This window comes from Pygoscelis adeliae, unplaced genomic scaffold, assembly GCF_000699105.1.
Source record: "Pygoscelis adeliae isolate BGI_AS28 unplaced genomic scaffold, ASM69910v1 Scaffold4, whole genome shotgun sequence".
NCBI lineage: Eukaryota > Metazoa > Chordata > Aves > Sphenisciformes > Spheniscidae > Pygoscelis > Pygoscelis adeliae.
The window spans coordinates 18,217,071-18,239,894 of NW_008824986.1; the positions used below are offsets into that span (position 1 = coordinate 18,217,071).

The 22,824-nt window shown below is 38.8% G+C and overlaps 1 protein-coding gene across 3 annotated transcripts in view; it reads right to left on the reverse strand.

Moving 5' to 3' along the window:
• Positions 1-634: 634 nt before the first annotated feature.
• Positions 635-22,824, reverse strand: part of ADD3 (adducin 3 (gamma)) — a 69,055-nt gene continuing 46,865 nt past the window's right edge. For all 3 annotated transcript variants that reach the window (XM_009325960.1, XM_009325959.1, XM_009325958.1), the window contains 13 exons: positions 15,382-15,520; positions 13,730-13,881; positions 13,526-13,606; positions 12,302-12,451; positions 11,242-11,385; positions 11,055-11,153; positions 9,826-10,008; positions 8,744-9,001; positions 7,516-7,635; positions 6,119-6,208; positions 4,764-4,887; positions 3,728-3,823; positions 635-3,017 (listed from right to left, as the gene is read on the reverse strand). In XM_009325960.1, coding sequence (XP_009324235.1) covers positions 2,719-3,017; positions 3,728-3,823; positions 4,764-4,887; positions 6,119-6,208; positions 7,516-7,635; positions 8,744-9,001; positions 9,826-10,008; positions 11,055-11,153; positions 11,242-11,385; positions 12,302-12,451; positions 13,526-13,606; positions 13,730-13,881; positions 15,382-15,520 — 1,935 coding nt within the window. In that variant the 3' untranslated portion in view covers positions 635-2,718. The remainder of the gene's footprint in view (positions 3,018-3,727; positions 3,824-4,763; positions 4,888-6,118; positions 6,209-7,515; positions 7,636-8,743; positions 9,002-9,825; positions 10,009-11,054; positions 11,154-11,241; positions 11,386-12,301; positions 12,452-13,525; positions 13,607-13,729; positions 13,882-15,381; positions 15,521-22,824) is intronic.

Here is a 22,824-nt window from a genome sequence, read left to right on the forward strand (position 1 = left end):
CGAAAATAAACATTCGTTGAAGTCCTTAAAGACGTCTCACAGAGTTGATAGAGCTATAAAAACATAACACTGCAACTTCTGCAGGCTCAGAGACTCCGAGGTATACCATATGCCGGCAGGGCATGACACAGATGCCTTCAAATAACTTTGCATTAAAAGCCTTCCCTAGCAAAACACTTTGTTTTCATTAATAAAATGAAAAAAAAGGTAATTTCCACAAGCTGTTTCCCTGCTCTGTACTTACACAGCACTTAAACCACCCGAGTCCTATGTCTCAGGCCGTCATATGTAAACCCATGCTGCAGAGCAGAAGAGGCAGACCAAGACGGTGGGGAAGCATGCCCCGGGAGAGGAACGCCTGCAGCACAAACCCAACCGAGGTTCAAAACAACTGCCTGACAACGCCGCGTATTTTACCACGGGCCTGTCCTCCTTCATCTCCAGGATCTGTGACAGAGAAAACAGCTGTCCTCTAACAAGATGAGACTATCTTCTTGCATAGCTTTCAGAAGAGGCACAAGCAAGAAGCCATCTTCAGAATAAATACTTGAGAAGTTACGTGCGTAATCAAAACATCTTTTCTACAAGCGAGAGATGTAAGAGCACTGTATAAACAAAAGGCTGCTATACAAAATCCATCTATTTAAAATACTGTTTATTTGTGATTTAACATTAATTAGCATTACATCTATGAGCAATTTCAGATAACATTTATATATTTTCCACAGGACACAAGAGTTGGCTGGCTCATTCTTTATGCCAAAGCAAGTAAATAGAGGCATTAGCAAAAGGTGCAAATAGTTCACGGTTGCATTTTAAAAAATATTTATGCACTTTGCATTCATTTAGATATATTTTTAAAAAAGTTATGAAAAGCGTAGTTCACAGGTTACTGTTTCTACATATGTTGTAATACAACACAAATAATGTAGAACATAAAAAAACAAAGTAAGCGACTGAAAGTTTCCACTATGATTAAAAACACTGATTCCAGTATTTAGTGATAGCTAGGAAATTGTTTCCAGGATCCATTCCAACATTGCATTATCACACTTACACGGTCAAAGCTAACCAGCCCCCAAACATGCTATAATCAACATTTTTGCATGCCAAACCACTCTCCAGCCATATTTAACAATTATATATTGTATAATATTTCAACCGGCAATTTGGGAATCACATGGATCTTTAAAATGTACTTCCTATTGCGATGACTGATTTACAGACAATTTGACACAGCGAAGAAAACTCTATGTTAATTTCTATGTTTAGTTTGTATTTACAATACAGTAAAAGTACTAAAATGACAATATCAGTAAAAATGAGTAAGTGGCAGTACCACCCTTACCCATGGCACTAGGCTCTGATTTGCTCTGGGTTCATCCAAAGGACAACACAGATTCACGAGACCCTTTTACAATTCAAATGAAAGTGAAGAAAAAAACCAAAGTGTTGCACTCTGTATGAATCCATACAAATTATTTAAAATGTCTAATATGGAAATGTCACTTTGCTGATTTAATAAAAATATCCCACAATCCATATCATATATTTAAAAAAAATAATCGCCAGACTTTTACTTTCTTTGTCTCCTCCTATTTTCTTACTATTTCACTTTCCCTTTTAACAGTTTTGTTTCCTTCATTTGGTTATGTTAAGAGATTATTTTTCTTCATTCACTAGCAATACCATGAGAGAAAAAAAACCCCACAAGTAATTTTTAAACATGAATCCAGTTCAATTTTATATGCTTTTATCTTTTGATTTCCAAGTCCCCGGATTCCTGAATTATATTTAAGTATACTCTAAACCAAGCATTCTTAAATACACTCTACTATTAAATGCTTGGTTCACATGCTTATAATACCTTTATACTGAATGGTATACAAACATTTGAACATATAAAATCTTCTTTTTGTTTTGCCAGTTAAACTAAATTATCAATGTTAAGTGTATAAAATCCCCCTTCTTGAAAAATAAGGGTTTCCCCCCCCAACTGATAGAATAAAAAAAGAAGTCTGCAAAAATTATATTTCACTAAAACGAAATATTTGGCAAAAAAGTTATTGAAGAATGGAATTCTTTAGACATTTTGTATAATTCCAAATAAACTTTCTCTTACACAGTTTTTCCCCTAATATTATGTGCCAGTGTATAATATTTCTATATGATCTTATCTTAAAAAAAGATTTAAGGTGTGCTGTTAATATGCACCCACTCAAACAGGGGTACAGAAACATAAAATATATGGTCAAAATCACAATACAAAAATGTATGATCTGGTTACCAAATGAGACAGCAGTTTTAAAAGTCATATGATCACTCAACAGCAACTTTAATAAAGACTTAAACTGTACTGAAAAGTTTAAGGTCTGCAAAATACTCCAAGCAGGACTTGCTGCTGCATACTGTGATGGTATTCGATCTTGCTATGACGGTAATTGAGCACCTGCCAGCATAGTTCTACGTAAAACTAAAGAATGTTTCCAACCCTCACAGCAATTTTGGACACAGTTTAAGTGAGAGATGAAATAATTTTCAATTAACATGAAAGGCTTTTTTTGTTTTTTGTTTGTTTGGTTTTTTTAAAGCAAAACCTCTTCCAGTTCCTTTTTGTTTAGGCTAAAAGTCCAGTTACTGCACACCCCTAACACTACGCTGTTAATGGTCAACTTAAACGTTTAAAATGTGCAATGTCTCCTCACAACAGAACTGCACTTACGCTTCCACCTTCTCCTTCTTTTTACTCTTTTTCAGAAAAGATGGGGTGCGGAATTTCTTCTTCTTCTTCGATGGGGATTTGGAAGGTGACCCTTCAGGGGACAGGGTCTCTTCTATCTTTTCAGAGCTTTTAATCGTAATCTCTACGCTCTCCACAGTACTAGTGGTTAACTGACTGACCCTCTTGGTGAGATCTTCTTCCACGTCATGTGCATCTTCCTTGCCGTTCACCACCACAACTGGCATCTCCACAGATATTAGGTTAGCATTCTGGGTATAGAGATCTTCATGATTTTCTGAAAGAACAGACAATTTTGCAATTATTTATGTATACTATCATGCAAAAAACCAGTACTGAAACAAAGTCTGCAAGCCTGGACTGTGATCCAAAGAATGAAACCCGAAGTGCTTAGATGTGTTTTTTCCCCCCTTTATCTACACTCTTCCTTGTTGTAAGCAGACAATACCATGAAAGTGTCGTTAAAGGAAAACGGGCTGAAAAAGCCAGCCTTATCTCTGCCAGGTATATATACAGCTCAAGCTGTATACAGTATATACAACTACCATCTACGCAGCATATACGTATACAGTCTCAAGCACACTCAGAATTACGCTTTACTGTGAGACTCATTTATGAAAACGCAGCCATTCCGTACGGAAGTCTTTGGAGAACCAGGCTTTCAAAATGCCTTCTTAGACTCTGCTGGAAAAGTCTTAAGCAAAAAACCTAATCTTAACACTTTCAGAAAAATACAAATACAATATCTACTTCCTCCACCTTATTAATATCTAAGTTTCAGCATGCCCTGCGTTGTTTTCTGTTTGTGAGAATTACGTATTAGAAAAAATTGGGATAAACAGTTTCTGGACAGAGTCCCACCCAGACTTGGTAAAAGAGGGCTCTTTTTGGCTCAGTCGACTTCACGGAAGTGTAAGAATGCAGCCAAAGAGTGGATGACTTCGGTTATCAGAGCCATTGGCATTGTACAGAAATTGCATGGAATACCTTCTAATTTTTCTGGGACATTTTGCGGGGATTGAGTTTGTGACTGAATTTGTGACACAGATGAACCGTCATCTGAGAATAATTCCTGTTCAGCATCTGCAGGACAAGATTTGAATTAGTAGCCATGCAAAAGTAAAAATCAAGCAAGAATGTCAGTGCTAGTACTACAAGATTTACAGCTCTGCTAGCATTGCGTTGCTCATGCTGACAACATCAAGAAGTTGCAATACACAGTTTAAACTCTATAGAATTATGGATTTACATGTTTTATCTGCTAACAATCATTATATATTAGTTCTTTAATACAAAGCATTAAAAAGGGTGGCAGGGTTGCATTCCAAGTAGCACGCCCCATGGTTTTATCTAGCCGTAAGTCACACGGTTTGCTGTTATAGTAAGCTATTATGCTATGCCCTGAATGTGATATACAGCAAAATTGTCTTATTACACAATATTAGTGAAGAAGAATGCATAGTAAGTGTTATTGTTTAAAAAAAAAAAAAAATCAACCCTGCATTAGTAATTCCCTGTGGAATAGTAGTACTGGAAGAAAATGTAAAAAGTGGAAGTAGATGAGTCTTGCACATTGGGAGAATAGAAGAAAAATTAAAGAAACCAAGACCAAACATCTCAGTAAACTTTTGCTCAGCTAGGCACAGACCTGAGCAACTTGATCTTTGATATCAACTTTGAGGAGGAGGTTGGACTAAGATGAGCTTCACAGGCTCTTCCAACCTAAGTTATGCTATGATTCTGACAAAAAAAAGTCATTATGTTAAAGGGTATTTTTGTCAACCCCTTTTCTGTGCAAACCTTTCATGGCTTTAATTTTAGCACTCACCAAAGTAAAAAAACAAAACAAAACAGCATTTAACAAAATATTCTACTGTCTCAAGGAATAATTAGTTCTAAAGTAGTTGCCAACAGTATATGCTAATAATTAACATGTATACACTTTTTACAGTAGATATTTTCAAACTAAAAATGAACTCATTATTAAAATGTAAACCCCAACATTTAAAAACGCACCACTGACCTTCCAACCCTTGCTGCTTGCGCTCAATTGTTTTCTTGTACTCTTCCAGTTCCTTTTCTGTGAGATGGCTGAACGGGTTGGGTGGTGCCGGTGGTGCATGCTCATCATCTTCAAATTGCATTGGCTGGAAGAGAGAAAACCACAAAATTTAACAGTTAAAAAAAGAAGCAAGCAAGCAAGATGTACATGGTTACTGTCTCTTTTTTGCCCAAAGTTTGGTGACACCAGATTGGCAGGGAATACAGAAGAAAAACACAAATGCATCCAGATGAAAATCACCCCATTTAATAGGCATTCACATAGTAATGAACACTGACTGCTGAGCTGTAAATCACCATCCTTTTGCAGCAGCACAATCATTAATTATTTGAGGGGTTTTTTTTGTATCAAGGGGGATAGCTTCAGAGTAGAGACCTGGCCTCAACAGCTTACACTTCAGGGACTAATACACTCTTCAGAGAAGTGAAAGTGCTTTAACAACAGGGATTCAAAAATAAGGTTTCCCATGTTTTCTGCAAACGCTGCAAGTTCTAGGAATTTTTTTGTAGGAAAGAAACTGTGCTCATGCTCCAGTTTAAGAATCTAACTGGAAGAGCTCTTCTGAGATGAATCTTGCAATAACAAAATTAAAATTATTCTCACATTGAAAGAAAACTCATTCGGAAAATATACTTTTTGCCTGAAAATAAATAAGCAAACTCAGTGTTATCTCAAAACAATATTGAAAACCAAAATGAAGAAATAGATGTACTAACCCAAGGATGGTTGGAAACTCTTAGAACTATAGAATTCCAATTACAATTCATCACAGTTTGTTATATAACTGAATTAGGGATACCTATACTGTTTTGAAGTAAGTATATTCTATTCAAGAAAAGATTAGTGAGGACAGGTAAGAAACTGGAGACCCTCCCTCCTTCCCTCCCTCCCAATAAGCAGCCTGTTTCTAAACGAAAGCTGTCTTCTACACGGTCCCATCCCACCTTTTAGACTCAGTTATTCCTGGGCCTCAATCATTTCCTTTAGCAGCGGTTTCACAGACTGATGAAAAGATTATTTTTGGCACTATGCATTGCAAAGTTCATCACTCTTTACCTTAAATGGTCTTAGACAGGGGTCCTACTTCATTAATTTTAATAGCAGGCAAACTTACCATTCATATCTCTATTTGAAACTAACATTTTAAACCTCTGAAATGAAACATGACTAAAATGTATCACCCATCCAAAATTTGGCATTAAAATAATCAGTTCTAACAAAGCATTTAGAAAGAAAATGGCCCAAACTGATGTTTGAAAGACAGGCAGCCAAATAACCCAAAATATTTGTAAATCAATTAATTATGTCCTACTTACCGGACTCGGCTTTTTATCTACAACAATCCCAGCAAGCAGCTGAGACTGTGGTCCTGCTGTCTTTAGGTCGTATCGGTTTTGCTCCCTTATCTATACAGAGAAAATAAGCTGGGTTAGAAACAGGTATTTCTGTTTAACAAATCCTATGCCCACCAACTTTGCAAAGCCAGTAACACAGGCAGCAGTGAATGGCTGGCGGATGAAGCTGTATGCTGCTGGACCTAAAAATTAAGATCTCTCCTTCCACCTCTGAATGCACTGCATATGTTGTTTAACCCTTCAAGTACTCTGAATATCCACCCTAGTCCCAGCTCCTGCACTTCATGTGAGCCAGTATTTAGAAATAAGCTCCAAGGAATAGCCTCTCTCTGAACCTGTCCTCTCCACCCCATAAATGACCTATGTTAAGCTATTGGAGAGATCTTTGTGGTCACAAATGTTGGTAAAGTTTTTCCTTCTGTGAATAACTCACTATTTTCCCCAAAACAACAGCCCTAGCTTCACGCTGTCAGTGCTTAAGAGATTGACAGATCAGATATAAATACAAATACAGATCATATTAAAAAAATTCTACAGCAGATAAATAGGAATAAACTATCTAATGAGACAGTGGCATGCATGAATTTAAAAATCATTGTCTGGGACTTGTATTATTAATCTCTAGATGATTAGAGCGTGCCTTTCCAGTTCTAAGGAAGGGAGTTGCTCCTTCTGACTCCAGTTCAGTCCCCACGGATACTGATATAGTGCCTTCCAAGAAAAAAAAAAGTGTGTAATCAAACGGAAAGTGTCCCGAATGTCTGTTAATATAGTTATGCCTAGGGTGGAGTATTTGGTCAGTCTGACAGTCAGCGTCTTATGTGCTGGAAGGGAAAAGCAGTGAGATATTTGTGTTTACAGAGAGGTCCAACAATAATTTCTCTGTTTTTTTTTTTTTCCCTGCCGTTAGGAAGCGGACTGGACCATAGAAACTCCAGCTTAATAAGTGCTAGGAGAATTAATACAGAACAGAGTAAGATTACAGTCTGAGATTGAATCATGCTGTAGAAGACGCACAGCAATTCGGTTCATGTTGACACCTAATTATCCACTAAATATAATGCTAAATAGCAGGGACTACCATTTCCAATCTATCATTTCCAGAGTTAATACTCATCCTTCACCAAACTATTGCATTCAAAATTTATATATATATAGCATATGTATCTACAGACTTCATGTATATCATACATTTAAATACATGCTTTTTAGTGCCAAAAATCACATACACTGTAAGAAACTTCTTAGTAAAATCAGAACTTTGGAAAATGTTATTTTACTGCTGTGTTGAACCATTACTTGACCATATAATTTTATTTGGAAATGTTACAATTTTCATTTCATTACACTTCTTTTACCTTATTTCTCTTTTCCAACACTTCACTTGGGTTTGTGTTTAGAGGAACAAATTGGTTTGGATCTTCAATTTTGATTGGCGTTCCTCCACTAGTCTTGGAGGTGTCATCAGCTTTCATCCACTTAAAGGGGAGGGAAAAAAAAAAAGCTGAAAACCCCAGCATGATGGGGAGGAACAATTCTCAGTGTTGTCTTACTGTTAAAGAAGAGAGATAACGAAAGGGCTTTCTGACTTCATTCTCAATTCTACATGACACCCACAAAATAATCCCAACTCCTTACAAGTCTGTGTGTTTGCCCAAGAGGATTTAAGTTGCCTCGAACATGTATCATCAACATTACTTTTTGTAAACGCTGAAATACATTCCTGAAAAATGCAGTACTAACTGTATACTAATGAGGTCATATTTAGAAAGGATCATGCTTCCTAGTAACTGGCATATAGATCCACCAGCTCCAGAGGCCTTGTTCATGCAATCAACTTCCACCTCTGCTAACCACACATTTTGACTGTAGTTTTTTTTCCTTTGTAAGCAGCGTTTTGGATCAGTTGCTGAGGGTGTTTCTCCCAAACTTAAGTTAGAAACTCGCTAGCCTGCCAGCAGGAGGAGCTGATGCTTTTACAGTTGCACCGTGCAACTGGGAGTAGCCTGATAACAAATAACATGCTTCGTAGTCCCACGAGAGCCACCTCTCTCCAGGCTGGAAACACAGTGGAAACCTCTTGGCGAGCCCAAAGGAGGAGGAAAAATCTTGATCATCATTAAAAGTAGTAGCATGAACAGACTTTTTGAAGTCTGTTTTCAGTAGGCTCACAAACAGGAAAGGTGCAGGTAGAGATGAGTTAGAGCTTGTGACTCCCTTGTGTAGAGAAGAGAACAAACCATGGGTGATTTAAAACCATACTGTGTTTGGTGGATAATTAATAGCACAAAAAGATATGGTAGAAAAATTGTTTTCTACTTCAGGAATCAGAACAGCTAGTAACAAAAGGGAAATCATTGTTAAATTTTATCATAAGCTGTTACTCTTCCAAACAGTTAAGCCCTGCTTCCCCAAACAGAGGGGGCCCTTAGTACTAATGTCATTATGTCTCCCCAAAGCCTATTTTTATTTGTTTGATAAACTTATTTGCTAATCCTGTTAAAGATTTCCTCATATAAACTGTGCGTAATTTACTGTCTCTCAAGTAGTGCAAAAACCAAGCAACTGCCTAAAATATCTACCTACCGTGATCTTAGTCCTGGGACTGGTTTCCCCGTTCCAGGACTCCTCAGGCACATTAACTTTCAAGTATGTGTTTGGAGAGTTCAGCCATCTTGTCTTTTCTCTCTGTTGCCTCTGCGCCAGGAATTTCAGGGGGGAAAGCGGGACTGTATCGTCTTCAAAGGAAAAGGCGGTCACAGTGGCTGGGATCTCAACATCACTCTTATGTCTGGGTTTTTCTCTGACTAATGGTTGCCTATAGGCATAGCCAGTTCTGTATCCCTATGGACGAGGGGAAAAAAATGGTTTTAAAAAAATAAAAATAATAAAAATAAAATAATCAGAAAAAGGTATCCAAAGAAGTCATGGAAGTTTTGTGCTGCCCTATATGCATTAAATAGGTCCACTGAGCATTTCAGAGAACGGGCTAGTGGTGTCGTCCATCATTCATTCATACTATTAACATTCAAGAGGCCCATTTAAAATACAGTACAGTAGCAGCTGGACAGGACCCCAGTCACACTTCACCTTCCTCCCACCTTCGTGAACACGTGACCACCAAATGACCCCCTGCTCGGGTTATGACCTAGGTAGCTTTCATGAGGACATTTGTCTTGCACAACGGCACATCCTAGTTCATGACACTCCCCCATTCCTCACTCTATTTGTATTAAAGGCTGTTCCAGAATTCATACTGCAGTGAAACAGACATTTCAAACAAATAATAAATTATCATCTTATTTCCTAGTATTAGAGTCAATAACAAAATATAGAGGGAATCTGCTATGTCTATTTACTAGGTGGTGATTAAAATATTTTTGTACAATTAAGCTACTATAAAGAGCAAATATGTTTGTTAGATGGGTTGGACAAAATTTAAGTTCAAAACATTATAAATTCTTACCAAGACAGAATACTACTGTCAGATTCAGTGACATAATAAAAACTAAACCAAGCAGAAGAGATTTTATATACAGTAAAAGTTACTCCGTCTTCATTTTCAAACTCACAAAGAAACCAGAAAAAATCATTTGCTTTACAGAAGCTAATCCTACACTCAAAAGCTTACAGAGACTATATGGACAACGCCATCAATGTGCTCTCACCAGGTTGTCCAGCATACGCATGAGCGCTTCAAACTCTTGCTCCCCAACTTTCCATTTTTGTTGTGAAGCCATATTAACTCCACCTCCTCCAGTTGCTGCCACAGCGTGTGTGGAAGGCTTGAACTTCTGCAGATCCAGTAGTAGGAGATTGTCTACCCCACCTGCTCCAGCTAATGCATGAACCTAGAGACATCAATGAGTGTATTTCATTTGTGGAAAAGCTTTTGGATTCTCTGCTTTTCTGAATTCACAGGAGAAACATACTTAAAACACCTGCTGCAGTTATTTCTCAGGCTAGTTTTCTACTGTGCAAAAATGTATTAAAATATATAGCAAACGATTCTTATGGAAAGGATGATAATATCTGCTAATAATTGCACTTTAAAAGGAGTAGACTCAAACACTAGCTTTCAGAGTACCTTAAAAAGGTCTTTCTAAGTACAAGAATAAACATTTTTCATTTTTATATCTGTTTCAAAAGGAATGAGTGATCAAACTCAAATGAATGGCAGGGCAAGGGAGGAAAGGAAGGGAGTGGGAGACTGCCATTTGCACCTCCAAACGCCTACTTGGGAGGACAGGATGACTGGAGAACAAGTAAGGGCAAAGCGAGGAAGTTTCTGGGGATGGGCTTAAGAGTTATGGAAGGTGAGGACACTTTCAGTGGTCTCTCTCCACAGGTTATAGATAATAACTACCTAGTTAGGTATCTAGGTAAAGTTAGACAAACAGGAAACAACTGATTTGGGGACTCAAGTTATTTTTAAATATGCTACCCTCTACCATTGCTCCAAACACCTTTTGTTTATTTGGTTTTATAAATCTTTGTGATCACAGGGAGAAGCTTCTTTCCTTGTCACAACGTTCAGCTTTGATAAATGAGCTGGATGTCGAGAGATCTTCAGTCACACTTCCACATGCAGAGAGTACCACAGAATCTATTATCTGACAGATGCCCTCCATGAAGCTCGCTCCCACAGCGTGGAACAAAACCTGTACCCTTCAGAGCTTAACACCACCAATACTCATTCTAGGAAAAGTGATACAGGATTTGTGCTGTTCCTTCTATGTATTCCTGATTATTCCAATTTCTCTGACTTTAACCTGGCATATGATTACTGGATTCCACAACCCCAAATATTTTGTAATATTAGAGATCTTCCCATCTGGGATGTAATCTATAATTCAGCAGCGTGTTTGAAATTAAATATGGATAAATTCTCTCTCACCTGTGTTTCACAGGCCAGTTGCACATTGAAAATATAGTGGAATGCTTCTTCCAGTGTCTCTCCTAGTGCCACCACACCATGGTTTCTCAAGACTAATACCTAGTAAATGAAGACACTAATGTTAAATGGTAGAAACTGGCGCAATACATGAAAATTGTTTATGAAGAGCGTGAATGAGGTTGAATACCTTGCAACTGGGTCCAAGAACTTTCTGAAGCTGAATTCTCTCTTCTTGTTCATCAAGAGATCCCTGGTAGTTGTAATAAGCAACATCTCCCAGAATCAGAGCCTCTTGTGATATGGGAAGGATGCCACACTTCATAGATGAAACCTGTTTCAGGAAAATGAAGTACTGATAATTAGGAAAAAATGAAACTCTTAAAACCCACATCTCAACCACCTAAGTGTCAGTAGGATGTACTTTGTATCTTTGCTAGAAGAGAGACAAACTATCCATAGTGAAAGCTTAGAAACAATACCTTTTTCTTTTTCCCCCCTAGTCTAATTTGCAATAGGGTGACAGAGCTGCTGCTACCCAACCTAGGGACAGATTCATTATAGGAAGAGAAAAATTATCCCAACTACGTTAATTTTTGTGAATTTTACCCATGTTTAATTCTTGGCACAATCCTATTTAATGGTTTTTCCTTCTTTCCCACGTTTATAACTTCAAAAAGCTAGTATAAAAGAAGTTATCCATTCCTTTTTTTGTCTGTAGTCAAGGAATGCATATATATGCATTTATAAATAAAATAATATGAATTTATCTATTTATCTCAAACCAATTCTTTCAAGTCTCCTTACATTTTTATCATTGTTACGCAGACCATTTTTAACTTATATGTTAACTATGACATCTTAATAGTGAGGTAAATCCAAACTGAACATAACTGTTAATTAAGCCACTTAAAAAATGGAGTTGCATAATGCAAATGATGATCTATACAGCACGTTATATGGTCTTAGATGCTATAAATGAAGCCTGTGTAAACTATATACTTTACAGCCTCCTCAACCTGAGTACAATCGTATCTGAGCATCAGTTTATTCCTACCCATTTCACTGCAGTGGCCCAGCCCTCTTTCTCTGCTTATTTGATAACCTCACACCTTTCTTTACCAGTGTAGAGTCAATGTCAGAAACAAAAATAAAACTGCCATGAGCAGTGATTCAGATTCAGAAGTGTGCTCTAAGTTCATACGGTAAACCTGCTTTCTTTTACTCTTTACGCTAGAAGGAAGACTTACAGCTGCTGTTGCAGGAGTATGTATGTGTATTACACATCTGACATCAGGGCGTGTGGAGTAGATGGCCACATGTGGACTGAATCCTGCACTGTCAATACTTAGAGTCGTACTTCCCTGGTCAACTACATCTCCTAGGATGTTTACTTTAACCTGGAAAAGTCAAACAAAGGAACAATATTTAAAAAGTTTGCGACAACTGCCGTTATCTGCAAACCACCCTCCCTTTCTTACTTGGTACCAAATTTCCCCCCCACATATTTAGGGCTCAGAGCATGAAAAAAAGTAGGAGAGCAGCCATGAGTCTGTGCCAGTAAACCATCCTGCTGTCCAAGCCCTTGACAGTTGTTGGAAGTCCAGCCATGGAAGAAGTAAAGATAAGACCCTGATACAACATATCTTTCTCTTTGATCTGGCTGACCTTTCCTTGTTTCTGATTTTCAAAAATGAATTTCGGTAACATTTCCTACATTTTAAATAGGAAGAAAATTCAGTCTCTGAGAAATTTCCAATGAGAAAATTAAATGCATAGGAAATTTTCAATTTCATGAGAACATTAAAATAATAATTCCAGGATCAACAAAAAACAACAGCAGGGTCATATCAGGTCTTGTTCTCATGTTTGCATTTTGGTTCTGTGTTTGCTGGTGCAATGCTATCAATCTCAATCTGCTACCCCTTCCAACTGAAGGTAGTTTCTTTACAGATACATACTGACATGAAGAACATATGGCAGGTTCTGCACCAAAAGATGCGTGATTTAGAAGCTACCATTGCCTAAATGCCAATCTGTAACTTCACCCAGCTCCTTTGTTGGGCCTGGGGAAGGTTATTCAACTTTATTTCCCCACTTATAAAGATAAGAGCTGATTCTACTAACACTACTCCTACAGAGTCATTTCATATGTATTACCATATTGTCAGGTTATAGAAGGTTGCTGTTACACTGAGACTATTTGATGAGCTTCATTAGACAGGAAAACAAAGCTTTGCTGCTCCACATTGAAGCTGAAGACAAAGCAACAGAAAGCAAAGCTAAACCCCAAAAGAAATGCTGAGGACAAAGGATGCTAGTATCTAAATAGTTAATCAGCTTTTCATCTGGTGGGTAAACATTAAAAAACAAATAACATATGATTACAGTTCAGAAGTCCATTTTAGCAGCCACAAAATTCTTTAGGAAACAGGTTGAGCCTTGCTGGTTATTACAGCAGGTGAATGACGTACCAAATTAGAAGCTGAAGCTTCAGAAAAGGACAGACCTCTTGGAATGATTAGAATATGGTCATGTTCTTTGCTTACTCTTACCTGCAAAGGAGGAAGAAAATGGATTACTGATCTATTTTTGAATTTATATTATTCAGGGGGAAAATTAATTTGAATGAATAGGTAAGATTCCAAATAAAAATTTTTATTCTCTAAAATACTTACTGTGATATAGGCATTTGGCAAATGTGCCCACCCAAACAAGTCAGCCAATCTATATAAACTGGCTAACTTGCAACGAGTAAGTTTTTCTCCCTTAACAAATGAGGAGGTATCTATCCCAGGTAGATCATTGATGGGTGTAATCATTCCATGGCCTGAAAAACAGATAAAAAAAGATGATGGCCAGTCAGACAATTAAATAACTTCTAGCTATGCCATTGATCTTCCAGAAGCAGTGTATTTAAATTGTGAGCATAGCAGTACCAGCAATTATTAGACTGGAACTACACTGCTGGATTTCTAAGGTCTTTACCGAAACCTCTGTTACTTTAAGACAGTAGGAACCATACCCAGAATTTAAGTCTTCATCTCTTTTCAAACACAAGAGAGGTGAAATACAGGTTTCCTTTGAAGTACCACTCGGATTTTGAGCTCTCTCCTGATTCAAGTTCCTATGCGGGACTTTAACTGCGCTTTAAGACATTTGCCACTAATGAAGTATTTTTACATGTTACTTTGAAAATTACAGGACAACACATAATCCTGCTGGATTTCTGACACCAATATAACTAATCTGAAGAGATGGCTCAGTCTGAGCACTTTAATTTAGTCCTAATGAAGAAATTAGGATTAGTGCAAGAGTTCTCAAACCGCTAGACAGAAGAGATCACCTCTTAACAGAGAAAGCACACAGATCAATTTCTCTCTTTGACTTGTGACTACACAAACATACACTTCTCCCCTTCATGAATGCGTGATATCCCTTTGAGAGCTACAGGCTTTGCTTACAGGGAAAGTTAAAACTGGAAGAGGTAAAAGCCATTTTGGTTTTCAGCAAAAAGAGCATGCACTTTGAGATTAGTTGCCCTGTCTGAGTCCCTGAGCAAACACAACAGAGACACCAGCTGGACCTGCAGTCTCACTAACCAGCCAGAGATGCGGAGATAAGATTATTTGGGCACTGTTGTTCTCTTCCACTTGTTTTCTTAAATGAACTCTGAAGAGCCATCTTCGGACCAATTCTCAAAAGATGCTGAATGCTGACAGCTGCCACTGTACTTCAGGCTTGTAAGCTCCCATATGATAGTCCACACACAGAACTTAAATTTACTTTAATGTTTCAGTGCTTCACGACTTGGAAAGAAGAACTTGGGTGTTACCTGAAAGATCCTAGTGACATCTTTATAACTAGAGTGCATACTACAAGCGGGTTTTAACTGTGGGAGCTGTTTGTGTAACAATTCAGTTTCCCAGGCTATTCCCTCCACCCCCTTTTTTTTTTTTACTAATAATTTATATGCAAGACTAGAAAAGTAAACAATCTAAACTGTTACGTATTTCACAACTCATGTTAAACTGCTAATAGTAATGGGGTGCAGCATTTTGTTCCCTATCTCAGTTAAACTTTTATTAGCAAATTCTAGAATAACTGAGTGTGAGGACTCCAAACATTTTGGGTATCATTATACGATCAAAGAATTTGAGAGAAAGAAGCCTAAAAAGGAAAGTTAAGGCCACCATCTGTACTACTTCACAGCTGAAGCAAGCTCTGACAGAACTTTTATTCAAAGAAAGAGGAGATCCCAGCATTGCTAAGCCCTGGTGATAATAAAAAAGGAAGAGAAAAAGTGCAATTATACGCATAATTCACTTACTGAGCGAAGATGAGGAAAAACCTGCAAAAGAGCTTGCTGTAATGTATTCAGCAATCTGCTGTAATGCAAGCAGTCCAGTGGGGTTATTGCCCTTCTTCATCTGTTCTTGAATAAGGCATTCCAGATCTTCTCTAAAAGCCTGTAGAAACATTTGAGAATCATCAAGGAAACCTGGCTTTGATAGAAATAAGATTATTATAGGCGGGGCTGGTAGCTTTGCCTGTTATTAATGTTACATGACACTTCCCCTTAGACCTTGTTTTTAGTTGCTTCTAACTTTGCCAAAATTTAACCATCTCACCTAAACTTTGTATGATAAGTACTGGCAATTTGCGGGGTGGGAGGAAGGAGTTTGGTCACAGAGGGTTAACTATTTCCCAGAACAAGATGAGATAAAATGTATTTTTGTAAATGATAACAAAAAACATTTTTATCAATAATTAAAGAGTTCTCCATATTTTGGAAGAGGTACTTGAAATTCGATCAGGATGTGTGGCTTTTAGTGTTGGATATTTTTTAATTCTGTAATCCCTCTGAAAATCCATCCAAATTTGATAAAGTTATAAACAACTGGAAAACTGGAGCTCATCCATGCTCAAGTAGTATCACAGACATACAAAAACTAGAAGGAACACTAGGATGTCATTTCCTCTCTATTTCTTTCCTTCTCCCAAAGCAAAAAAACTTTCCTTCCCTCTTCTCCTGTATAAAATGTCTGCAACCCCAAGAGATAAACTCATGAAAAAGATTTTCACAGTATCAAATTTTATATACTATGCACCGCGGACAAAGCCTGTTCCTTCTAGATGATAGACAGATTAACCACTATCCACAACAAATGCCTGTCCTAGGACTACTTCAGTCTTGACATTTCTAGACTAAGTAAACGCTGTTCCTTCAAACTTTCCTTAGAGGTTATATTTTCTAACCCTCTCATTATTTCTTGGCAGTATCTTCCAGCTTTTGTCTGAACGAACAGTAAGCAAAGCTGCATACGACACGAGCTGAGGTGTATTGCGAACGCTCTTGCTGGTTCATTCCAGAAAGACATTTGGTGTCTTTATCATGCAGCTGACTCCTATTATAACTCCAGGCTATTCCCAGTATGTAATTGCTCCTTTCAGTTTGTCTTCCTTAGCAGAGTACTTGCTCTCAATTAAAAAAGAAAATAGTTCTGTATGGCAAATGTAATTTCTTCACTGAATTTTAATTCAGTCCTCCAAAACACCCACTTTGTTGGGTAAAATCCACCAATCTCATGACATAGTCTGTTCATCCAACAGTTTTGACTCTAAAACAGAGTGCTACCAGACCCCCAAAAAACATCCTCAGGGCTCTACTTGATATGGCCTCTCAGCTGGACAGCTGAGCAGCAATAAGTACACTTTGATTTTCAACTTTTGAGACACCTTTGCTCCTCCTTAGAGTAATTTTGTCAGGATTGCGTGTCGTATACTTGTGAGACTTGCCAGATTTCCTCAAGTAAAGCCTCTAAAAATTCACGTGGACTGACTGCAGTGATCTGTTACGTGGATCTCTCTGTGCAGACCAGACTATGCATGCAGCACCTCCCAAACAGCTGAGCAACCTCTTGCTAGCCTGAAGATACACGGGCAAAGTCAGATTTTTCTCTTTAGTGGCTGCTGTAGGTAAGATCTATGCAGCAGCAGAAGGGAGCAGATGGGGAAAAGGAAAGAAGAAACAGGGAATCGAGTGAGGAAGGGAACCTAACTGGGACTGGGAAAAAAGAAGTGGAGGTATGGGAGGTGGATCAGCACTGGGAGCCTGTAAGGGAAACTGATGGGAGGTAATTATGGGGAGGTAATTGCTAGAAAGGCAAACAAAGATTTGTGGAAAACAGCAAGTGGTTGGAGAAAACATCCTGACCTTCATCCTTCATCTATCAGCAGATGACTGTGAAACCCACTCCCTTCAATCTGATTCAGCTCCGAGGATGGACGTCATCATCATGACTCCATGTGTTCCAATGGCAATGTGGGTACCACCCTTACCGACAAAATTACGAGCACTGTCCCCAGCCTGGAACCTGAATGTGGCTGCAAGCCCAGACTGCTGGAAGTCAGATATGCAGAGGATGTTTCTCTGCCCCTCTTGAACACAGATAATAATCTTTAAGTGTACCCCAGTGGTCTTGTCCCCATGCCTCATTTGGCACACAGTGGCAAGTTCTCACTAGAAAAGAAATTCAGTATTTTTTCCTCTTCTCATGGCTCAGCATGTGGCCCTGTCCCTTTTTCGCATGCTACTCATACTCTGTTGAGATGACAATTGTTATTTATCTGACAAGATTTTCTCTGGGCAGATAATTACTGTAAATCCAAGTGCTTCACAAGCATTAACTTACTAATCCCCGAAACATGCCTTTAAGGTGCAGCAGGGCCCTGTCATAATTTCCACAGAACAGCAGCAAGGAGGTCGAGGTCAGATGCTTCCACCAATTTGAGACGTTCATTTTGAGAGGCCCAGAGCCCCATTTGCAGAGCACTGGGCAGTAAGTAGTTTCTTACATACTCAAAACACAACTCTCAGTGAAAATTCAAGTGCAGCACTGTTTTAACATGCGCTGCCGTACCTCAGGGTAACAAGGTGGATACACAGAAAATCACAATCTGAAAAACCAGGAAACACATGATTCAACATCACTCATGACAGCCCAGTTTAAATTCCTGAGGCTGGCTACTACCTGAATCTGAACATCTCTCACTACAACCCAAGTGGTTTTGAATGAAATTCAGATGCATGTGACTTATACAATCCCCTGTATAAGACATAAGGATTTTTCACAGAACTAGAAGAAAGAAGAAAGCATTTTGGTGGTCAAACAGCTCACAGTGCACAGAAAAAGGAGCCAAGGTCCAAACTTTATGTTCTACCAACCTGCTTGAAAGCATATAAAGTGTAAAATAAAAACAGAGTTACTTCCTTGGCCCTTTGCACATCATATCCCTCACATTACAGAAGGCTTCCCCCCCCCCCCCCCACCCCCCAAACCACAAAAAACAACCACTAAACCCAGATCCCCAAACCACATAAAACAGACTTTCAAGCACCAGCCATCCCAGCGCCAGCTCGCTTTTCTGCTAATGGTTCACCATGTGGCTACAGTTTTATGGCACTTTCTCCTTCTGTTACTGTGATCTATTAAGACTGTAGAGACAACGACTGGCCAATATATTTCATCAACAAGCTATACTAACACTTATTTTCAAATTCTGTCATTCCAAAATATTAAATTACTTCTCAAATATTCCTGGAAGAGGCCTCCTGCAAGAAAGCTCTGCCATTTCACACTCTGCAAGGCTGAAATGCTCTTTCAGTCTTGTTTACAATCTGTATATAAGGAAACTGCACATTTGTAGTCTCCTGGGGGCCATGCAGAAGACAGAATTCACAAAATTTATGGAAGTATTTGCTTGGGAGGAGATGGAGAGAAACAGTTATCTGTATTATATTAAATCACTCTCACTTCAATTCAACAAGGACTATAAAAAGGATCTGCAAAAACATTCACAGTAAACTCTTATTAGTCATATTCAGACTTTTTTTTTTTTTAACCTGTACAAGTAATGTTACTTCTATAGCAGAAAAAAGGTAATGTATTTCGGGCAACTTTTGACAAAGATTTTTTGGTTTATTTCTTATTGTATTTTTAATTCTTCTGCTTTCTGATCATGTTATTTTCCTTGTTCTGAGCTTAGTTTTGCTCTCTGATGCTAATAGTAGTATATTATACACTTGCTGAGGCTACTACAAATGAGGATTTAGTGTTATATCAACAATCTTGTTAAACCAAACAAGCAGCTTTCCTTAAAAATAATTTCAGAAATAACAGAAGATAGGTAAAAGCCAGGGCAACTAGCAAATATGGAGGTTTGGGACGAGCTGTAAAACAGAGGTGAGGATATGGATGAAGTGCATAAAATGAAGTATGCAATTTATCCACATGCCAATGCGCAACAATGTTTTCTAGCAGACTGCAGCCTTCAGTGTGTCACGCACATGACTCACACACATTCCTCCATGCATATTTATGAATATTTCAATACCTTTCGTTTATTGCTACAGACCTTTAAAACTCATAACTGTATGTCCTTAGATAACCATCCCACATGTGCTAACACATCCTTCCTCTGTTTCTGATAATTCCCGATGGGCTCACATGAAGGGCATCACCTTCTTCTGGACAACAATTTACCTTAAATATTAGCTATTAAATGAATGATATTTATTGGAGCTTTCACTGTACAGCACTTATTTCTGTAAAACTATTACTGCACAGGGCTCCGATTTTGCGATCTGCTTCTGAAAAGCTGACTGTAGCCTGGAGTCCAAGTGGTTTGGTTTTGCTTTCATTCACAAGACCGTAACATATATATGGCATTACACTGCAACTGCCCACAAGTGACCAAGTAAAAGTCATGCTTGAGAGAGATGTTTTCAGCAAGATGACAAAAACACTGCTCTGGCACAAAGCAGATATTTTTCAAATGGAAAGGTCACTAGTAATTTCAGATGTAGTATTTGACAAGAAAATGCTGAGAAAGGAAAAACTGTACTGTCAGATGAATGAAAAATTATGTTATTCAGCTGTATGCTCAGCATTGCTCAATAAAGAGAAAGTTTCAGCTTTGGGATTTAAATAGCTCTTTGCATACATGTGGGGTTTTTTTGGATGTTTGTTTTAAAACACTAAAACTTTAGACATAAGATGATACAATAAGAGCAGTGATTTTTTTTTTTTTTTTTTACAGTGGGGTATTGAGTCCCAAAGTGAGAAGCACAGCACCTCGTGGCTGCCCACGCTGCCCGTCAACACAGCTGCACCACTTCTGGACTCAGCCAACCTGCCCGTGCCTGTACCAGTGCTACAGCAAGGCTGCTGCATGGATAACGCACCCCACCGTAGCTGAGAACTGTTTCCTGTTTGCACAAGCATCCTTCTGTCTTCAGTGAGCTCACCTGCCCAGCCGAGCACCAGTGTCCCTCCTTGTTTGTGCTGGAACAGCACTTCAAGCATCCCGCTGAAAGTTTGCATAGAAAACAACCTGTGGTATGAAAACTGGGCCCATGACAGCTATTGGAAAGAAGGCCAAGCAACATTTCAGACAAGATGCACAACTAGGTTGATGCCGAGTAGAGCTTTTATTCACCTGGCAGCAGCCAGCCACCTAAGCAAATAGCCTGTCCTCCGTACGCAGCAGGCTGCAAACTCCCCTTCCACTACTGCCAGCTGAGGCTGTTCTCTTCAAAACTGCAGTGGGCTGAACTACACTAAGTTACACCAGAGGAAAACATAGTTTTGCACTTACACCGTGAACCCAAGCATCCCCTGCATAGCCAAGCCTGCCAGCTGCTGACCTGACTGCCTTGAGCTGGCAGCGCCCAGCTGCTCTGCTCCCATCTCACCCACCTTCTGAATGCCACTCCACTACCTTGCACTAAGACATGAATTTCCCCAAAACTCACCAGTAAAAATATACAGGGCAGCTCAGCCTGTTCCTAAAACTGTTTCTAGAACTCCATTGTTTCTAAACTTTCTAACTCTTTCTAAAACTCCAGCCAGCTCTTTTACACCAGCTTAGACAGCCTTACACAGTACTGCAGCCTGCAGAACAGATACAGCTTTTCTTGATAGAGTCATTAGTTGCACGATTAGGTCAACATCTTTCTAGCATCGTAAAATTACTTCTCCAGAAATATTTGCTATCATCATGCAAATACACATCATAAACTCAAGCAGCTTAGATGCAAAAGTCTTTCAACTTAGACCTGCAAGGGCTCTCTGAAACTCAAGAGTGAAGTTACAAGCTTCAGTTCTGACTCATTTACTTCCATTTGCTTTCAGAAGGACAGTCTAAGTGTTAGCTGACAGTTTAAATTGGGGCTTTTAAGAGTCAAAGCAACATTTGCACGTACCAGTTGACAACTGGTATTTTTCAGTCAACATAAGCAGAAAAACTAGAATAACCAACTTGCTAGAAGAACCTATTTTACATGTATACACATCTATATATAGCACAGAACAATGAAGTTGCTAGAAAATTTTAGTATTAATCTCTTCATCTTGGTAGGCAGCCCTCTGAAGATGTTAAGAAGTATGCAGGCTCATAAGTATTTTGACTATCTTTCTACGCTGTTTCTTGATTGTTGACCATTGATTTCTCCACGTAGTCCTTATCCACTCAAAAGAAGTAAAAATAAAATAATAAGAAAAAAATTTTCCCTCTAAATAGAGAAAACAATGGCATACAGGTCATCTGCAAATACTCCACACCATTGCAAACCTTTAAGAGAAGAAAACATGTGCTCACATCAGGACTAATTACGCTAAGGTCCAAACAGTTTGATATGTCAGTCTACAGGAAAGTAGCTAGACAAGATACGTGAGGTCTCTACATTTAATAGCAGCACTACTGTTAGCCTAAAAGCTGCAGAATAATACAAGAACCCCCTTCACCTATTTTCATTTTTGATCAGAGTTTATGTATCTTAAATCCATTTTTAAAAAGGATCTAATTCAACTTATCTACGTATAAATGCACCCACAAAGAGTCTCTAAGCCAAATCACCACCATTGAAGAAAATTTTCAAAACTTAACTGGTATTTTGTTCTTGAGAGCGAAGGGAAGTTAATTTTAACTCCTGTGCTGTAAACGCAGCTGCCCGTGGAGAGGAAGACCTTCACCGAAACAGCCGATACGGCTTTGTAACAGGCTGTTTCAGGACTGGAGTTTAGATACAAACAACCGGTGCCCTAAGTGGAAAAGGGTGGAGTTGGCCACAAAAAAACCGCCAGTGAGTTAAGGCTGGCAGGGAGAAGATAAGAGTCACAAAAAGTGTTTGTTAACACCATGGAAAAAAAAAAAAAAATGGGGCTTCTGTGTTAAGACAGCAGAAATAGGCTCAGTATTAAATATGGGGAATTAGATAAAGTTATAATAATCTCTTCACTTACAGTGAAGCGTGTGGATATCTGGGCTGGATTCAGTGACTTGACTGAGAGCAAGCTGGTCCCATACAGAGCTCAGCCTGCACCGGTTTTTCCAGCTCCTCTAACCTGGTACACACTAGCTTCCCTCCATGAGCCAAAGCAGCATGTTTACTCCCGCGATAAGCAGCCTAGAGATACCCTATGATTAAAAGCAAAACCTGAAGCACTGAACTCCTTTGCAAAGCCCGTCTTCAGCACATCCGGCTCTCAAAGTCCCAGTGGCAGCAGTCACCACGCTCACACAAGTGCTGCCATGAATGGGGGGTCTGGGTCCCTCCCTCATGTTTCCTCGTGGAGTAAAGCCACGCTATGCATCTTGCTAGATAGAATATAAGGCTACGACCTTATTGGCATCACAGAGACGTGGTGGGATGGCTCCTGTGATTGGAGTGTTGCGATGGAGGGATACAGGCGCTTTAGGAAGGACAGGC